The 18,049-nt window shown below is 44.6% G+C and overlaps 1 protein-coding gene across 5 annotated transcripts; it reads left to right on the top strand.

The window, feature by feature from the left end:
- The first annotated feature begins 4,082 nt into the window (after positions 1-4,082).
- psmg3 (proteasome assembly chaperone 3) lies at positions 4,083-9,893 on the top strand. 5 transcript variants are annotated; one of them, XM_033040809.1, is made up of 4 exons: positions 4,119-4,136; positions 6,673-6,750; positions 6,962-7,253; positions 9,234-9,893. In XM_033040809.1, exons 3-4 carry the CDS (start codon positions 7,038-7,040, stop codon positions 9,384-9,386), a joined length of 369 nt encoding a protein of 122 aa, XP_032896700.1. In that variant the 5' UTR covers positions 4,119-4,136; positions 6,673-6,750; positions 6,962-7,037; the 3' UTR covers positions 9,387-9,893. The 5 variants fall into 5 exon arrangements, with proteins under 5 accessions (XP_032896703.1, XP_032896704.1, XP_032896700.1 ...); XM_033040811.1 differs by lacking the exon at positions 4,119-4,136 and adding an exon at positions 5,264-5,523; XM_033040812.1 differs by lacking the exon at positions 6,673-6,750 and having other exon boundaries at positions 4,083-4,149.
- The last annotated feature ends 8,156 nt before the right edge of the window (positions 9,894-18,049 follow it).

Below are 18,049 nucleotides of genomic sequence, written 5' to 3' on the forward strand. Positions count from 1 at the left end.
CTCTAGTTGGTGATAGGATGGTTCAGTTGCCTGATAACAGCTGGGAAGAAACTGTCCTGAATCTGGAGGAATGCGTTTTCAGACTTCTGTACCTCTTGCCTGATGGGCGAGGGGAGAAGAGGGAGTTTCCGGGGTGAGATTCATCCTTGATTATGCTGGTGGCCTTGCCAAAGCAGCATGAAGTGCAGATGGAGTCAATGGAATGGAGGTTGGTTTCGGTGATGGTCTTGGCTGCTTCTGTAATTCCCTGCAATTTGTTGTGGTCTTGGGCGGAGCTATTCCCAAACTATGCTACTATGCATCCCAATAAAATGCTTTTTACGGTGATTGGTCAGACCACATTTAGAGTTTTGTGTGCAGTTCTGGTCGCCCAGTTATAGGAAAGATTTCATTAAGTTAAAAAATGTGCAGAAAAAATTCTGGATATGTATTGTGACTAGGGAGCTTGTGTTATAAGAAGAGACTGAATATTCTAGGACTTTTTCCCCTGAAATGCAGGAGGTCAAGCAGCGGTGTATAAAATCATGAGTGGTATAGATAAAGTGGATGGTCACACTTTTGTTCCAAGGGTAGGGGATTCTAAATCAGGGTCACCAGATTTTCACAACATTTAAATGACATTTGGACAGACACATTGATAGGAAAGGCTCAGTGGCATATGACCCTGTTTCTGAGCTGTATAACTACATGACTCTATACCAATTAAGGCACAATGATCTGGAAAGAAATCAGACAAGGGAAAACAACAGGAGCAGAGGCCCGGAGAGTTTCTAAACAATGGAAATCGAGGTCCCAGCAGGTTAGAAACAGCATGGGCCTGGCAGTGATTTGACATCAGTGTTCAAAAATGACTGTTCAAAAATGACAGTAACAGAGGGAGGTTGCTGATTGGCAAATAGCTGGTGAGCACTTGTTACGGTCTAATTTATGCTTTATAAATTATGTTTGAAATCAAATGGAATGTGTACGTGGGAAGTCATAGACACTTCCATTAACCAGGAGAGTCGCATGTGCACAAAATATATCCAGATGCAACAACTGGGACTCTGGGACCTGGAGCTGGAATCACTGTTGTCTGGAAAGGTGAGGACTTTATGCAGTGTGCTCGGAAAATTGGTCAGAAGGCAGCTTAAGTATCAGCAGGAAGAGAGAAAAAGGGTGCCCACAAGGCAGAATAACTAGTTAGTTTAGTTTAGTTTATTGTCACTTGTACTGAGTGAGGTACAGTGAAAAGCTTTTGTTGTGCGCTATCCAGTCAGCCGAAAGACAATACACGATTACAATCGAGCCATTTACAGTGTATCGATACATGATAAGGGAATAACGTTTAGTGCAAGGTAAAGCCAGTAAAGTCCGATCAAAGATAGTCCGAGGGTCACCAGTGAGGTAGATGGTAGTTCAGGACTGCTCTCTGGTTGTGGTAGGATGATTCAGTTGCCTGATAACAGCTGGGAAGAAACTGTCCCTGAATCTGAAGATGTGCATTTTCACACTTCTATACCTTTTGCCCAATGGGAGAGGGGTGAAGAGGGAGTGGCCAAGGTGCGACCCATCCTTGATTATGTTGCTGGCCTTGCTGAGGCAGCGTGAGGTATAAATTGAGTCAATGGCACTAGAGTAAGAAGGTACTACAGAGGTTCCCATACCTTGCCCTGACAAATAAATTTGCCATTTGGGGCAGCAGTGGCACAGCCAGGTGGCACAGTGGCACAGCTGGTAGAGCTATTGCCTCACAGTGCCAGGTACCCAGCTTTGATCATGACCCCGGTTGCTGTCTGTGTTGAGTTTACACATTCTCCCTGTAACTGTGCACTATGGACAGTTTGATTGTAATCATGTATAGTCTTTCTGCTGACAGGATAGCACGTAAAAAAAAAAATTCACTGTACCTCGGGTGACAATAAACTAAACTAAACTACTGCACCAAGAACACAACCAATATCCTTTCTAATGCTATTGGGAAATTAATTATAATTTAATTTAATTTGCTATGGGTGGGGAGTTGAAGGTAAAATCAGAATAGAGAAAAACTGAGCTGGAAACAGAAGATAGGGGTTCAGGTGAAGGATTATTAAGAAAGGCAAAAAGAAAGGAAAAGACAATAGTGCAATGCAATGACAGGGGTGTAACCAGGGTAGCAAGGGGTTGAGTATACAAGTATAAGTGTGCACCAGCACTTGGCAAAATTCTTCATGTGAATGTGTGTAGAATTTGTCACAAAAATGATGCGTTGACAGCAGAAATAAAAATAAATAGTCATTATAGAGATGTGATTGCAGGTGACCAAGGCTGGGGACTGAATACTCAAGAATATTTGACATTTCAGAAGGAGAAGCAGAAAGGAAAAGGAGGTCAGGTAGGTCTGTTAACAATGGACATCATCACTGCAGTGATGTGGACTGATATTAGCTCAGAAGCTCTTGGGGCATAATCAGCTCAGGTGGAAAAGCAAGGGTAAGAAGTTACTGGTAGGAATAATAATACACAGATCACCTAAGAGTATAGCTCCACTGTAGAGCAGAATATAAATCAATAAATAATGGGAGTGCAATCATCATGGGTGATTTCAATTTGTATTTACTTTAGTTAAATCAAATTGGGCAGGGTAGTCTTGAGAATTAGTTCATGGGGTGTGCTCAGGATAGTTTCATTGAGCTGTACACTGAGGAACCAACCAGGGAGAAGGCTATTTTAGATCTGGTATTCTGGTATCATGATTAATGAATGATCTCATAGCAAATCATCCCCCAGGAAAGAGTAATCATAGCTTGGTAGAAATCCAAATTCAATTTCAGGCTGAGAAACTTGGTTCTGAGAACAATTATTTAAATTTAAAAGATGGCACTGCAATGAGAACAGTTAGCTAAAGTGTACTGGGAAAGCACTTTATAGTGTAAGATAGCAAATTTGTAGGCATTGAAGGATAATTTTATCTATCTCAGCAAAGGTACTGTACATTCTGGTGAAGAAGGAAGGCTATGTGAGAGGATTGCACCATCCATGACAACCATCTTTGTTAACTACTACTGTATACCACCCAGTTTAATCAACAAAAGGACAGACATGGCTGAGGCCTACACGAGTGCCCATGGCTTCACCTTGAAAAAAGTGAGAGGTGTCAAAAGAGAAATTGTTGAGGGTGAGGACAAGCTCTGGCAGGCGGGAAAGTGTGGTAGTAGAGGGGAACTGATTGGGTCTCTGTTCTAGGAAGAAACTGAGGACCCTGAAGCCTTCCAGGTGGGGTGTGGAGGTGTAAAGGGACTGGTAGAGGCACTGTGGACAAGAGCAAAGTAGTCACGAAGCACCTTCATAAAACTGTGGATTGACGGCAAGAGTGTGCCCTGCTCTGGATACCACACGAAGAAGGAAAGAGTTACAGCAATAATTCCAAGGATGAGAGACTTCAAATGATAAACTGAGGTTGTTCTCCTTCAGAGGGTCTGTTAGAGGCATTTAAAATGATCAAGGATAGAGATGTAGAGGGAAACTATTGCTATTGGCAGAAGTTTGGGGGTGGAAGTGTTTCGACTAATGCAATCAACTCGACGTGCACATACAGAAGATCAAATAGAACAAGTTGTCCTACAACTTTAGGCTGTGCAGGCCACACGAAAGAAGAAGAAGAAGAAGAAGAAGAAGTAGAAGAAGAAGAAGAAGGCAGAAGGCAGAAGTTTCAGGAACCAATTAAGACAGAATGAAGGGGATTGTAAAAGTGGAGAAACCCGTTGTGGCTGGGGCCGCGATTGACCCGCCAGGGAGGTGAACAGGTATCTGAAAAGTAAGCAAGTCAAAAGAGCCTGAGGAGCGGGTGGTGGGATGAGGCTGGCTGGATGACCTTACACAGAGCCAGTACCGACTAAAGGTGTCGGAAGGAACTGCAGATGTTGATTTACACCGAAGATAGACACAAAAACCACTTATTCCTTCTCTCCGGAGATGCTGCCTGACCCGCTGAGTTACTCCAGCATGTTGTGTCCGGCGCCAGTACGGGCTCGACGGGCCGAACCACCTCCGCCCGCAGCCACAAAGGCGTTCCTTGAGCATGCGCGTTGGCAGCGGAGAGGCGCCGCCGCGCAATGAGCATGCGCGAGGACGGCGCCGAGCATGCGTGGTGTTGGTGGTGGTGGCGGCGGCGGGTGAGAGATCACGGTGGTCGGGGAGGGGGGGGGGGGGAGGGGGTAGATGGGAGGGGGAGAGGAGATGGCGGGGGGAGAGGGGTTAGGGGTGCAGAGAGGGGCACGAATTGGGGGTGGAGGAACGGATGATGGGGAGAAAGATGGGATGGATGTGGGAGGGGAGGGAGGAAGGAGGGTGAGGGGAGGGAGGGTAGATTGAGGAGGTTAGATGGATGAGGGGCAGCAGTGTGGGGGCAAGATGGGGGTTAGAGGGGGGCAGGGCTGGAGGGGTTAGAGGGGAGAACGGATGGGGGCGGGGTGGGTTGGATGGGGCAAGGAAGGAGGTTGGAGGGGGAAAAGGGGTGGTAGAGAGGGAAAGGATGAGGACAGAGGGGGGGGAAAGGGGCAGTATGGATGAGTTGGAGGGGGGAAGAATGGGAGACAGGCTTGGGGGTGAGGGGAACTTAGCAAAGTATAGGGGTTTGGACATGGGATTAGAAGGGGAAGGATGGGGGTATAGGAGAGAGGAACGATGGAGGATATATAGGAGAGGGGAAGTGGGTAGAGGAGAGGAGAAGGATGGAGGGCATAGAGGAGAGGGGAAGTGGGTAGAGGAGAGGAGAAGTGGGTAGAGGAGAGGGGAGATAGGGGGTAGAGGCGAGGAGAAGGATGGAGGGCATAGAGGAGGGGGAAGTGGGTAGAGGAGAAGTGTGTAGAGGAGATGGGAAGTAGGGGGTAAAGGAGGGGAAGTAGGGGGTAGAGGAGGGGAAGTAGGAGGGAGAGGGGAAGTAGGAGGGAAGGGAATTAGGTAGAGGGTTATAGGAAAGGGGAAGCATGGAGGTGTACTGGAGAAGGGTGAGCGATAGGGGCATGAGTAATGGAGGGTAGAGGAGATAAGAAGGGGGCAAGGACGGGAGATGGAGGAGGATGGGGTAGAGGGGAGAGAAGAATGGGGGTAGAGGGGAGAAGGAAGTGTAACAAAGGTTGGAGGGGGAGGGTAGTGAAGGTTGTGGTAAGGGGAGCAAAGTTTGGGAGTGGAGAGAATGGGAATAGGACAGGGGAAGGAGGAGATGGTGAGAAAGGGGAAGAGAGGTAGTATGGGGGGTAGGTAAGAGGAATGGAATGGATGAAGAGAGGATGGGGGGGAAGGGAAAAGGGAGGGCTCACTGACACCGGGTTCTCAGCCTAGACTTTGCTTTCCCATCTCTGGACAGGGTCTTGAATCCACAATCTCTGGGCTTTGAGCAATGGAAAGTCTGATGCCAATGCTAAATCCAATGTGAACCTGTTGCACATTATTGTACATATTATCTGTTGTACAATATATGTGATTATTTTGCTGCCATTCACCTAAATTTTAATCTGAGATGACTAAACTTGTGCATCGTGCATGAGGATCTGTATACAGGTAGCTCAGCTATAAGATGTGTTTCCATTCTGCAAATTGAATATAATGCAATTCATGAACAGGGTCCATCTAAAACTTTTTTTTAGATGAATCGAATAAGCGAGTTCGGTATTCCGATCGCGCAAGCCCAGGTCATAGGTCACTCGCGATAAACATTCTTGGCAGCTGTTCTGCTGCATGAATACAGACCTGCGTTTCATCCGTAGTCAGGATCGAACCCGGACCTCCGGCGCTGCATGTGCTGTTGAATTGCTAGTGAACCGTCCCCGTCCCCTCCCGAGTGTCCCATCCCTGTCGGGGGGGGGGGGGGGGGGGGGGGGGGCGGCCGGAGATGTCCGGGGTGACCCTGGACTGACGGGACACCGGCCCACTGCAGTGGCGGCCGAGGCTTACAGCCAGCGCGGAGAAGTGCTAACTCCAGCTCAACTCTGCCTGTCCCACCGGGTTAACCGACAGCCCTGGACTGACAACACACCTGCCAGTTGCAGTGGCGGCCCAGGCTTACAGCCAGCGCGGAGAACAAGCGCTAACTCCAGCTCAACTCTGCCTGTCCCGCTGGGTTAACCGACAGCCTTGGACTGACGAGACACGGGCCCGGAGCAGTGGAGTTAGCGCTTCTTCTCCGCACTGGCTGTAAGCCTGGGGGCCGCCACTGCTCTGGGCCGGAATCCCGTCAGTCCAGGGTCACCCCGGACATCTCCGGCTGCTCCCGGACAGGGATGGGACACTCGGGAGGGGACGGGGATGATCCAGTAGCAATTCAACAGTGCTTGCAGCGCCGGAGACCTGGGTTCGATCCTGACTACGAATGAAAGGCAAGTCTGTAGACATGCAGCAGCACAGTTGCAGGCAGAGAATGTTTATCGCGAGTGACCTTTGACAAATCCCATGATTCCTTGTGTTTTTTGGAATACCGATCTCGCATATTAGTTACAATGCAATTCTGATTTGGAACTAGAGAACCACTCACTTTGGAAACTCACATGCAGAAAAAGAGCTGTCTTGCAATTATAAGACACATTGTCTCTTAAGAACAGTCTTTCAGCTTCACCACAGGTGGTCGTTGAAATTGACAAGCAATCACTTCTATTGCACTTGCACAATGATATTCTATTGAACAATGTGACATTCAGCCTTTGATATTTTTAGCTTGCAGCAGCAAAACTAAACTCAACTATTAAAAAATCTTTATATTTGAAAATCCTGCCAGGAAAAAACTTTATTACGGTAAGTCTAAAATTTACTCGCCCCAAATCCTCTCTCCACCAACATTGACACGATTGTTTTCAGAACACGATTTTCTATAACGTGATGTTTCTTAGAAATGCAATTGTTGCATTATGGCAGATCTGAGTGTATTAATAAATTAATAAATGATGGGTGAAATGAGAACTGATATCTTGAAAATATATTGATTTTATTATATTTTTCAAATTAGGCCAAGACCATTGGAGTACTGTGGTTCTTAAATCAATAACTGGATTAGATACGACCATCGTGTCAGTCTGAAGTTTATGGCAGCAGAAAGCATTGTCCGGTCTAAACAGGCTGCAGAAGCCATCGGTGGAATCCTTACCGAGGTTGTGTGTACAATATTCAGCGATCACATCTTTGTGGTGGTCACTCAGTATGGCAAAATTGGGACATTGATCTCTGTGACTCCACATATTGTTTCAAATGAGGTCGGCAAACCTACTTTTAGTACAAAAATCTTAATGGGGAAAGATGAGGTAAGAACCATGATTAGAAGCGATAAGATGATCATTAACAGTTACCTCCATTTATATAAGTGTCTTTAACAAAATGGTCTGTAAAACAGATGCGGCTTAACACAAACCTTTGGTTATAATCATCTAGAATGTATTCTGAGTAAATTCTTGAGATTATTCCTATATTCCTGCAATTAACATGGTGTATAGTTTGCAACTTTACATAAAAAGGATATTGAATTACTGGAGAAACTGCAAGAAAAAAAAGTACAAGAATGAGACTGAACGTGGGAATTTTTTCATCATGCAGCATAACCAAAGTGGTGACCTACGAGAAGTCTTTGAAATTATGAAGAGACATGCACAGCAAAGATTAACTGAAGGAACTGCAAATGTAAAATAATATCGAGAAAACCCTTGCAGTATCCAGAAGCAGTTTCATCACAGAAAAATAGCTAGAATATGGAACCTGTTGCTCCACGAACACGACCAGCATTATTGCATTTAGCATGAAACCTGTTAGGCACATTGGGATAAATCGAGAGAAAGATATGCTGATCGGATTGATGTAGTGTGAGGAGATGACATGAGTAGAGTACGAAAATAGTGTGGACTCTGGGTTACATTGCCTGTTTCAGTAATTCTGTTCTGTGAAGAGGTTATTTAAGCATTGTAGTCTCACTGATTCTTGCTTATTCAGTCTTGTACATGCTACCTGTTAAAAGGTCAATCACAGTGGAAAGTAGTAGGGACTTGGTGTATTAGCAATTTGAACATTGGAAGCAGTTTGAGGACTTCAGACTTCTAAGTCTTCAGTCTATGTCTAAGTCTTCAGACCATGTTATCTGAAGTCACATGGTCTATCTGCGTTAAATCTGAATCAGGGTCCTTGCAAAAAAAAGTCACATTTCAGTAACTTAGTGTGTCGCCCGAACATTAAAAGAAATGCTAGGTGCGATGTGTAAAGATTAATCTTGTTGGTGTTCTGAAACTTTGTTGGAGTTAAATACTAGAAGATAACTGCAGTTTAATGAAAGTGAGTAAAACTTAACAACATTCATATTTAACATCTAAAACAATTAAAAAAATCATACCATGGTGCTTTACATAGCATCCCAATAGTATTGAATTAGCCATATAAGGATATTTGGGCAGATAACCAAAATCTTGTTCAGAACTCGGTCAGGTACCAGATCCCATTCAAAAATTATTTAAAATGAAATAAACCATTAAAATATAAAGAATGTAACCAACTACACACAAATCATTAAAAATTTTAAACCAAAATAAAATATAGTTCATTAAAATGAACTAACATCCTTTTATCTTCTCTGCAGATCTTCAAACCTTGTTTAAATAAATGGGCCCTCTGGTCCTAACCCAGCACTGAACCCGATAGCAGATTCTGCAGTGTAAGTGCTGGAGAGTCTCAGCCAGCTCCTCCTCAGCCATTGAACTCTCTACAGAGTCCAGTGGTGGACAATGGCTGGGAAATGGCTGACAGATCTTGTGTTAAGTTTTAAGACTCGAGTTTCACACGGAGACCTAAAATTTCCCAAGCAATATTTGTACAGAGAATTACAGTCAGAACTCCACAAAGTCCACATCTTTGTTCTGGTGATCTTCCTAAGTCCCCACAGCTTTTACATCTTTCTAGTTTTTCAACAGTGCCTCGTGAGTTTTCAATTAGTTATCCTCTTTTCCTTTTGCTTTCAATTCCTTGTCCTTTTTAAAAAAAATTGTGTTACAAAATGTACAAACAGCAACTTGGTTTTCAGTTTCCCGTTCTGATGGAATCCATTTAGGAGTTTTACTCACGCTGACCTTGCAGAATAGTAACATTCTATATGTTATGATTAGTGCATTTGACTACGTTCTCCCTTCGGTCTTCTCCGTGTTCCCATGATGTAATGCTGAATTATCTCTGCATTTCTTTCTTATCAATCAAATTATTTTGCTGGAGTCATTCAAAAATAATTTTAATATCTGTTTCCTTTTCAGCCTCTGACCCACGTGTATGCAAAACACCTTGTAACTTTCGTGTGTGAGGAGTCTGGCAACAAATCAGTGCTACTTGCGCTGGCTCTGAAAGATGTAAACTTGGACAATATTAAATCCATCAAACAGTTGATTCAGAGTTGCCGACTCTGGTGAAAATGTTTGCCAAACGTCAGCGATGAAACATGAGGAAGAGAATATTGACTACTCCACGTGAGTCAAGGACATCAGAATAAAATACATTTTACAACTCTTTTTTTCTTAACGTCATTGGAAAAGAAGCAGTTTTAAATTTCAATTTTTGGTCTTTGAGTTCAACGGTGATATACTAACCTTTGTTTTAAGTTAAGGATAACCAATTGGACAGTTTGCAGGAAATTGACACCCTACACTGATGTTAAATAAGATTGATGTATTTGCTGTACTTGGAAATGGAGAGTCCAGATGGAATGCTAATTACGATGAGACGATTGGCTTTTCATTTCCTTCTCCCCTGTTCATGATGAGAAGAGTAGAAGAAAAATTACGGAAGTGTAAATTTCAAAAATATTGCAATAAAAGTATATGAAGGTGAAAGTCCAACATTGTGTCAGTTGTGGCCTGTGGGTCTGATGTTCAATCAATCTGTTTTTAACAATGAATAAACTTTTCTTTCGTGTCTGAGCTGTTATATTCTGCATTTACTTATTAGGTGCCCATCACAAAGTCTTGTTTAGTTTCTTCCTGACTTTATACTGTGCTTTAAAGGAACATTGCATAGCCTTACTCAGCTGCTGCATTCCACTACATCATAAATCATTAAACAGCACAGGAACAGGCCCTTTGGCCTACAATGTCTGTCCTGCAAATGATGCCAAGCTAAACTAATCACCTCTGCCTATATGTGATCCAGATCCCTCCATTCCTAGCATATTCATTTACTTATCTAAAAGCCTCTTAAACGCTACCATCATGTCTGCTTCCACCATCAAGTCAAGTGAGTTTATTGTCATGTGTCCCAGATAGGACAATGAAATTCTTGCTTGCTGCAGCACAGAGTATTGTAAACAAAAATACTGAACAGTTTAGTTCAATATACACACAAATAAGCAGATAAAGTACAATAGGCTGTTACAGTTCAGAGTCTGTTTGTTGGCGAGTTTAATAGCCTGATGGCTGTGGGGAAGAAGCTGAACCTGGATGTAACAGATTTCAGGCTCCTGTACCTTCTGCCCGATGGTAACGGAGAGATGAGTGCGTGGCCAGGATGTGTGGGTCCTTGATGATGTTGGCTGCCTTTTTGAGGCAGTGACTGCGATACATCCCTTTGATGGTGGGGAGGTCGGAGCCGATGATGGACTAGGCAGTGGTTGCAACTTTCTGCACCCTTTTCCGCTCCTGGACCCTCAGGTTGCTGAACCAAACCACAATGCAACCAGTCAGCATGCTCTCTATTGTGCCCCTGTAGAAGTTCGAGAGAGTCCTCTTTACCATGCCGACTCTCCGTAGTCAGGAAGTAGAGGTGCTGATGTGCTTTCTTTATGATTGCATCAGTGTGCTGGGACCAGGAAAGATCTTATGAAATGTGCACACCGAGGAATTTGAAGTTCTTGACCCTTTCCACCATCCCATTTGATGTAAATGGGATTGTGGGTCCCTATCCTACCCCTCCACAGTTCACAATCAGTTTCTTGGTTTTGCTGGTGTTGAGAGCCAAGTTATTGCGCTGGCACCATTTGGTCAATCGGTCGATCTCACGTCTATACTCTGATTCGTCCCACAACAGTGGTATCGTCGGCGAACTGGATGATGGAGTTCGCACTATGTCCGGCTACGCAGTCATGAGTATAGAGTGAGTAAAGCAGAGGGCTGAGCACGCAGCCTTGAGATGTTCCCGTGCTGATTGTTATCGAGGATGACACATTTCCACCAATACAGACACACTGTAGTCTGTGGATGAGGAAGTCGAGGATCCAATTGCAGAGGGATGCACAGAGACCCAGATCTGAGAGCTTGGTAACCAGCTTATTATTATTAACTTGTTAATTTTCTGAATAGATTACTGTGTCTCTTTATGTATTGCATACTTCCCAACTCTGAAATACCAGCTCACTAGCATACTTCCCTCTTGGGCACTTTTCATCAAGATTAAGCCACGACTAAATGATAAAACAAAGGGAATTCTGCATAAATGTTATCCAATGTAAGAATATGATACAAACTACAATATAGGGCGCACAGTTAAATCAGCCACCAAACAACATTAATGTAAATATAGTAACATAAAGGTATTGCATGGTTATGCTTGGAGAGCAAACCAAAGGAATTGGAATCCTAAGTTAGACACAAAAAGCTGGAGTAACTCAGCGGGACAGGCAGCATTTCTGAAGAGAAGGAATGGGTGACGTTTCGGGTCAAGACCATTTCTACACATTTCGTCTGCGGTTCCTTGTTACACAAGAATTGTAGTCCTGCTATTTTGCCTAATACGGAGTTGTCGGTTTAAATTTAAGGATGTCATTATACTGGAAAAGGTGCAAAAATGATTTAACAACGATAATAACAGGTCTGAAGAAGGGTTTTGGCCCGAAACGTTGCCATAGGTCTCATCTCGAACAATAATGAAACAGAATACCGCACTCAAACACACAAAGCAGTCACTTGGTGCACAGATAATAACCTCTCACTCAACACATCAAAAACACACGAACTCATCATTGATTTCAGACGTAAGGCACAACCCAAGACCCCCCTACTCATCTCAGGCGAACCCATATCCACCACTGACTCATACAAATTTCTAGGCACTCACATAAGCAATAACCTCAAATGGAAAATCCATTCAAATCACATCTACAAAAAAGCCAACTAGAGACTCTTCTTCCTCCGCCAGCTCAAGAAGTTTAGAGTAAGGAAACACCTCCTAATCAAATTCTACACAGCTATCATCCAAAGCATGCTCACTTCATCAATTACAGTCTGGTTCAGCAGTTTAGACACTCACTCCCGTAATAAATTACAACGCATAGTTAACAAAGCATCCAAAATCATCAGCACTCCCCTTCCATCAATAGAATCACTCCATCACAAACGGTCTGTGTCAAGGGTGAAGAAAATCATCTCTGATCCCTCCCACCCAGCTCACCACATCTTCCACCTGCTGCCATCAGGAAGGCGCTACAGCTCACTGTCCGCCAAGACATCTCGATTTAAAAACAGTTTTTACCCACACGCAATCCGAATTCTGAACACACTATGATAACAGCACATATCCTCCCCATGCATGTACTGTATATTGTATGATGTTGTGTTTTATGTTATGTTTGACGGGTATCAGCCTACCTTGTAACATCCTGTACTGAACCTGAATTCCACCACCTTGACTGTGTGGTCATTAAATAATCTAATCTAATCTAATCTATTTCATTCGCTCCATAGATGCTGCCTCACCCGCTGAGTTTCTCCAGCATTTTTGTCTACCTTCGATTTTCCAGCATCTGCAGTTCCTTCCTAAACATAATAACAGGTCTGCTGGGTTTCAGTAATAAGAAAGGCTCGATAGTTTGAGACTGCTTACCTTGGAGAGTAAGAGGCCGATGGGTAATTTTATAGAGCTGCATAAAATCATGAGGAGTATGGATAAATTGAATGGCTATAGTCTTTTCCCCAGGGTTTGGGAATCTAAAACTAGAAGCAATGGATTTAAGGTGAAAGTAAAATGATTTGGAAGTGACCTTGCAAGTTTGAATGTTGTTTCACATAAAAGAACATTACTATGGGAAAAATATGTTTGCCGCAATCTTTTAGAGAATTTAATTTATTTTTACCTCTTCTTTTTCCAGGTTGCCCATTGCATTCAGTCATATCCGTCATATTTTTATGATGAACAACACTGCAAAATATCGTGTGCGGACGTGGCACCGACGGACGAGAAGCCGAAGCAAAGAAGTTGAAGCCAAAGAACCGAATGTAAATGAGGTCGAAACGCCAAAAAATCGAAAGAGTATGAAGCCGAAACGCAAATTACCGAAAGGATGGGACGCCTAAATGCAAACTAACCGAAAGGGCTGGACGCCTAAAAGCCAACTAACAGAAAAGCTACGTCGCATGCAAGAGAGAGAGAGAAGAGGGGAGAGAGAAGGGGGAGACGGGAGGGTGGGGGTCATTTTTCCACACAAGCCATAGGTGATTGGGCAATCTAAACCCAAGCACCAAGTTGTAAGCCGAAGGTGCGCATCCCTCGGGACAGCCCTCACTCTCCCACGGCCACCTCCACGGGCTGTGGGTCGGGTGGAGCGGAGGTGTGGGACAATGTTCATCCCTTCACAGTGATGTGATGGACGCGGGGGTCTGGATCAATCACTGACAAGTCCCAGCCCCCGGCACGTCATGTCCGTTATTTGACTTTTCTGTTGAGCGGCATTCGGTTCGTTGGCTTGTAGACGACGCCGCCTTTCGGGTAGGTGGCGTTTCAACAGAGCGGCCATTCGGTGAGTTTGCTTTTAGGCGATGCAGCTTTTCAGTTAGTTGGCTTTTAGGCATCCCGCCCTTTCGGTTAGTTTGCATTGAGGCGTCCCATCCTTTCGGTTAGTTGGCGTTTCGGCTTCGTACTCTTTTGGTTATTTGGCGTTTCGGCCTCGTTTCCATTCAGTTCTTCGACTTCTACTTATTTGCCTCGGCTTCTCGTCCATCAGGTACCGCAAAATATAACTGATTTAAGAATGTAAAATCAATTTTTTGTCGCAGTCTTTCATATTATAAACAACACCTGGAAGGTGCCAAGGCAAAGACAAGTGCCCATGCCGCACTGATATGCCGCCTAGCCAGCACCACATGGGGAGCCACGACGAAGACACTGCGCATGTCCACAGTGTGGCCCTGGTGTTCTCAGCCACCGAGTACTGTGCCCCGGTCTGGTGCCGTAGCCCTCACGCCAAGAAGCTGGATGCTGCACTCAACAGCGCCCTGTGGACTGTCTCTGGATGCCTGCGAGCCACCCCAGTAAACCAACTGCCCGTCCTCGCTGGCATCGCCCCAGCCAACATCAGACGAGAAGCAGCCACACTGGTCCTTTATCGAAAGGCACAGACCAGTGAATCCCACCTCCTCCATCAGATCGTCACAGACACACCACGACGAGTGCGCATCAAGTCACGGCGCCCTTTGCCACGCAAGCCCAAGAGCTGCTCTGCACAACACCGGCTGACGCTTCTAAGGCCGCCTGGGTCAAGACGAGATGGGGAGACCAGTAGAAGTCAACGGAACCATCTAGGCTACACCAGTACATCAATGACCCCATGGACGTCCCTGGCCAGGACCTGCCCCAAAAGCAGTGGACAACCCTCAACCGCTTGAGGTCAGGCATCGGACGCTATGGAATAGTGATGAAGAGGTGGGGCCTCGTGGACAGCTCCTCCTGCGTGTGTGAGGACCCAACACAGACAGTGGAGCACATCGTCACTAGTTGCCCCAAACACCGGCCACCGAACGGTGAACGAGGTCTGATTGACCTGGACAATGACACGTTGGCCTGGCTTGCCTCAACGGAGCTGCAGGTCTAAAAGACATACGACAGAAGAAGAATATTATAGAGTATCTTCCTCAAATAAACCACCAAAATAAAAACTTTTTCAGTCTGTCGCATTGAATTTAAACCTTCGTAACAGTTTACTGCCGAAAAAAGTGGTGATTTTCAGCAAGAATGGTGACCTTCACATAACTTTTCACCAACTTCCTCTAAAACAATATTTACTTCAGATGAATAGGCAGTAGCATACTGTTCATTTATCAATTACAATTGATAATTATGGTCATTGTTGTATTATTGTAGAATAACCCCCGACATCCGTACTAATCAAGAATCTATCTTTGCCATAAAAATATCAATTGACTTGGCCTCCACAGATACACGACCCTCTGACTGAAGATAGTTAGGTACATGAATAGGAAGGTATTGGAGGATTATGAGGCCAGGTGGAGACAAGTGGGATGAGCTAGGTTCGGCAACATAGTTAGCATTGGACAGTTAGGTGAAGGGCCGCGGGCACGGACTTACCATCGCGGAGCGGGTGATCCTTTGCCGAGGATCGCCAGCGGAAGTGCTCCGACTGCGGGGCTTGTGGACTTTAACACCGTGAAGCCGCAGTCTCCGGTAAGAAGAGGCCAACTCGGGAGCTCCATGCTGCGGAGTGTTCCGATCCGTCCCTACTTCGGAGTTTCCATCATCCTGACGCGAGGACTTGGACATCGGACCGTCAGCAGCGGCGAACTGCGGAGGGTTCAAAGGCTCTGATCACCATGGGTGAACAAAGAAGGAAGATGACTGAACTTTATTGCCTTCCATCACAGTGAGGAATGTTGATTCCACTGTGGTGGATGTATATATAACATTTTATTTTCTGTGGATGTGTGTATTGTTGCTTTTCACTTAGTATGGCTGTATGGTAACTCAAATTTCTCTGTACATTAATTGGTTAAGTGACAATAAACTTGAACTTGAAATTCCTCCTCGTCTCCTTCCTAAAGGAACGTCCTTTAATTCTGAGGCTGTGACCTCTAGTCCTAGACTCTCCCACAAATGGAATCCAAGTGGAATGCTGAAAAGCAGGACCTCCAGGGTTGTTATCTCTGGTTTGCTTCCAGTTCCTCGTGCTGGCGAGAGCAGGAACAGGGAGATACGGGACCTGAATGTGTGGCTGAGGAACTGGTGCACGGGGCAGGGATTTAGATTCTTAGATCACTGGGATCTGTTTTGGAGTAAGGGGGAACTGTACAAAAGGGACGGATTGCATCTTAACAGGTGGGGGACCAGCATTCTGGCAGGCAGGTTTGCCACTGCTACACGGGTGGTTTTAAACTGAATAAGGGGGGTGGGGTGTCGAATGGGATAGTTGAGGATGGAGTTAAAGGGAAAGGGTTTCTTAAATGTGTGAGCGTAGAGACAGAGGGGTGTAAAATGAGGGTAGAAGCAATAGGTAGCAAGGCGAAAAGTAAAAGTGGCAGGCAGACAAATCCAGGGCAAAAATCAAAAAGGGCCACTTTTCAACATAATTGTATAAGGGGTAAGAGTGTTGTGAAAACAAGCCTGAAGGCTTTGTGTCTCAATGCAAGGAGCATTCATAATAAGGTGGATGAGTTGAATGTGCAGATAGCTTTTAATGACTGATCTAGTTGGGATCACGGAGACATGGATCCAGGGTGACCAAGACTGGGAGCTGAACATCCAGGGATATTCAATATTCAGGAGGGATAGACAGAAAGGGAAAGGAGGTGGGGTAGCGTTGCTGGTTAGAGAGCAGATTAACGCAATAGAAAGGAAGGACATTTGCTTGGAGGATGTGGAATCGATATGGGTAGAGCTGCGAAACACTAAGGGGCAGAAAACGCTAGTGGGAGTTGTGTACAGGCCACCTAACAGTAGTAGTGGAGTTGGGGATGGCATCAAACAGGAAATCTGAAATGCGTGCAACAAAGGTAAAACAATTATAATGGGTGACTTCAATCTACATATAGATTGGGTGAATCAAATTGGCAAGGGTGCTGAGGAAGAGGATTTCTTGGAATGTATGCGGGATAGTTTTCTAAACCAACATGTAGAGGAACCAACGAGAGAGCAGGCTATTCTAGATTGGATATTGAGTAATGAGGAAGGGTTAGTTAGCAGTCTTGTTGTGCGTGGCCCCTTGGGCAAGAGTGACCATAATATGGTTGAGTTCTTCATTAGGATGGAGAGTGACATTGTTAATTCAGAAACAAGGGTCCTGAACTTAAAGAAAGGTAACTTTGAGGGTATGAGACGTGAATTGGCCAAGATAGACTGGCAATTGATACTTAATGGGTTGACGGTGGATATGCAATGGAAGGCATTTAAAGACTGCATGGATGAACTACAACAATTGTTCATCCCAGTTTGGCAACAAAATAAATCAGGGAAGGTAGTGCATCCGTGGATAACAAGGGACATCAGGGATAGTATCAAAACAAAAGGTGAAGCGTACAAATTAGCCAGAAAAAGCAGCCTACCAGAGGACTGGGAGAAATTCAGAGTCCAGCAGAGGAGGACAAAGGGCTTAATTAGGAAAGGGAAAATAGATTATGAAAGAAAACTGGCAGGGAACATAAAAACTGACTGCAAAAGCTTTTATAGATATGTGAAGAGAAAAAGATTAGTTAAAACAAATGTAGGTCCCTTGCAGTCAGAAATAGGTGAATTGATCATGGGGAACATGGCAGACCAATTGAATAACTACTTTGGTTCTGTCTTCACTAAGGAAGACATAAATAATCTGCCGGAAATAGCAGGGGACCGGGGGTCAAATGAGATGGAGGAACTGAGTGAAATCCAGGTTAACCGGGAAGTGGTGTTAGGTAAATTGAATGGATTAAAGGCCAGATAGGCTGCATCCCGGAGTACTTAAGGAAGTAGCCCCAGATATAGTGGATGCATTAGTGATAATTTTTCAAAACTCTTTAGATTCTGAAGTAGTTCCTGAGGATTGGAGGGTAACTAATGTAACCCCACTTTTTAAAAAGGGAGGGAGAGAGAAAACGGGGAATTACAGACCAGTTAGTCTAACGTTGGTAGTGGGGAAACTGCTAGAATCAGTTATTAAAGATGGGATAGCAGCACATTTAGAAAGTGGTGAAATCATTGGACAAAGTCAGCATGGATTTATGAAAGGTAAATCATGTCTGACGAATCTTATAGAATTTTTCGAGGATGTAACTAGTAGAGTGGATAAGGGAGAACCAGTGGATGTGTTATATCTGGACTTTCAGAAGGCTTTCGACAAGATCCCACATAAGAGACTAGTATACAAACTTAAAGCACACGGTATTGG

The sequence above is a fragment of the Amblyraja radiata genome, chromosome 22 (assembly GCF_010909765.2).
Source record: "Amblyraja radiata isolate CabotCenter1 chromosome 22, sAmbRad1.1.pri, whole genome shotgun sequence".
Taxonomy (NCBI): Eukaryota; Metazoa; Chordata; class Chondrichthyes; order Rajiformes; family Rajidae; genus Amblyraja; species Amblyraja radiata.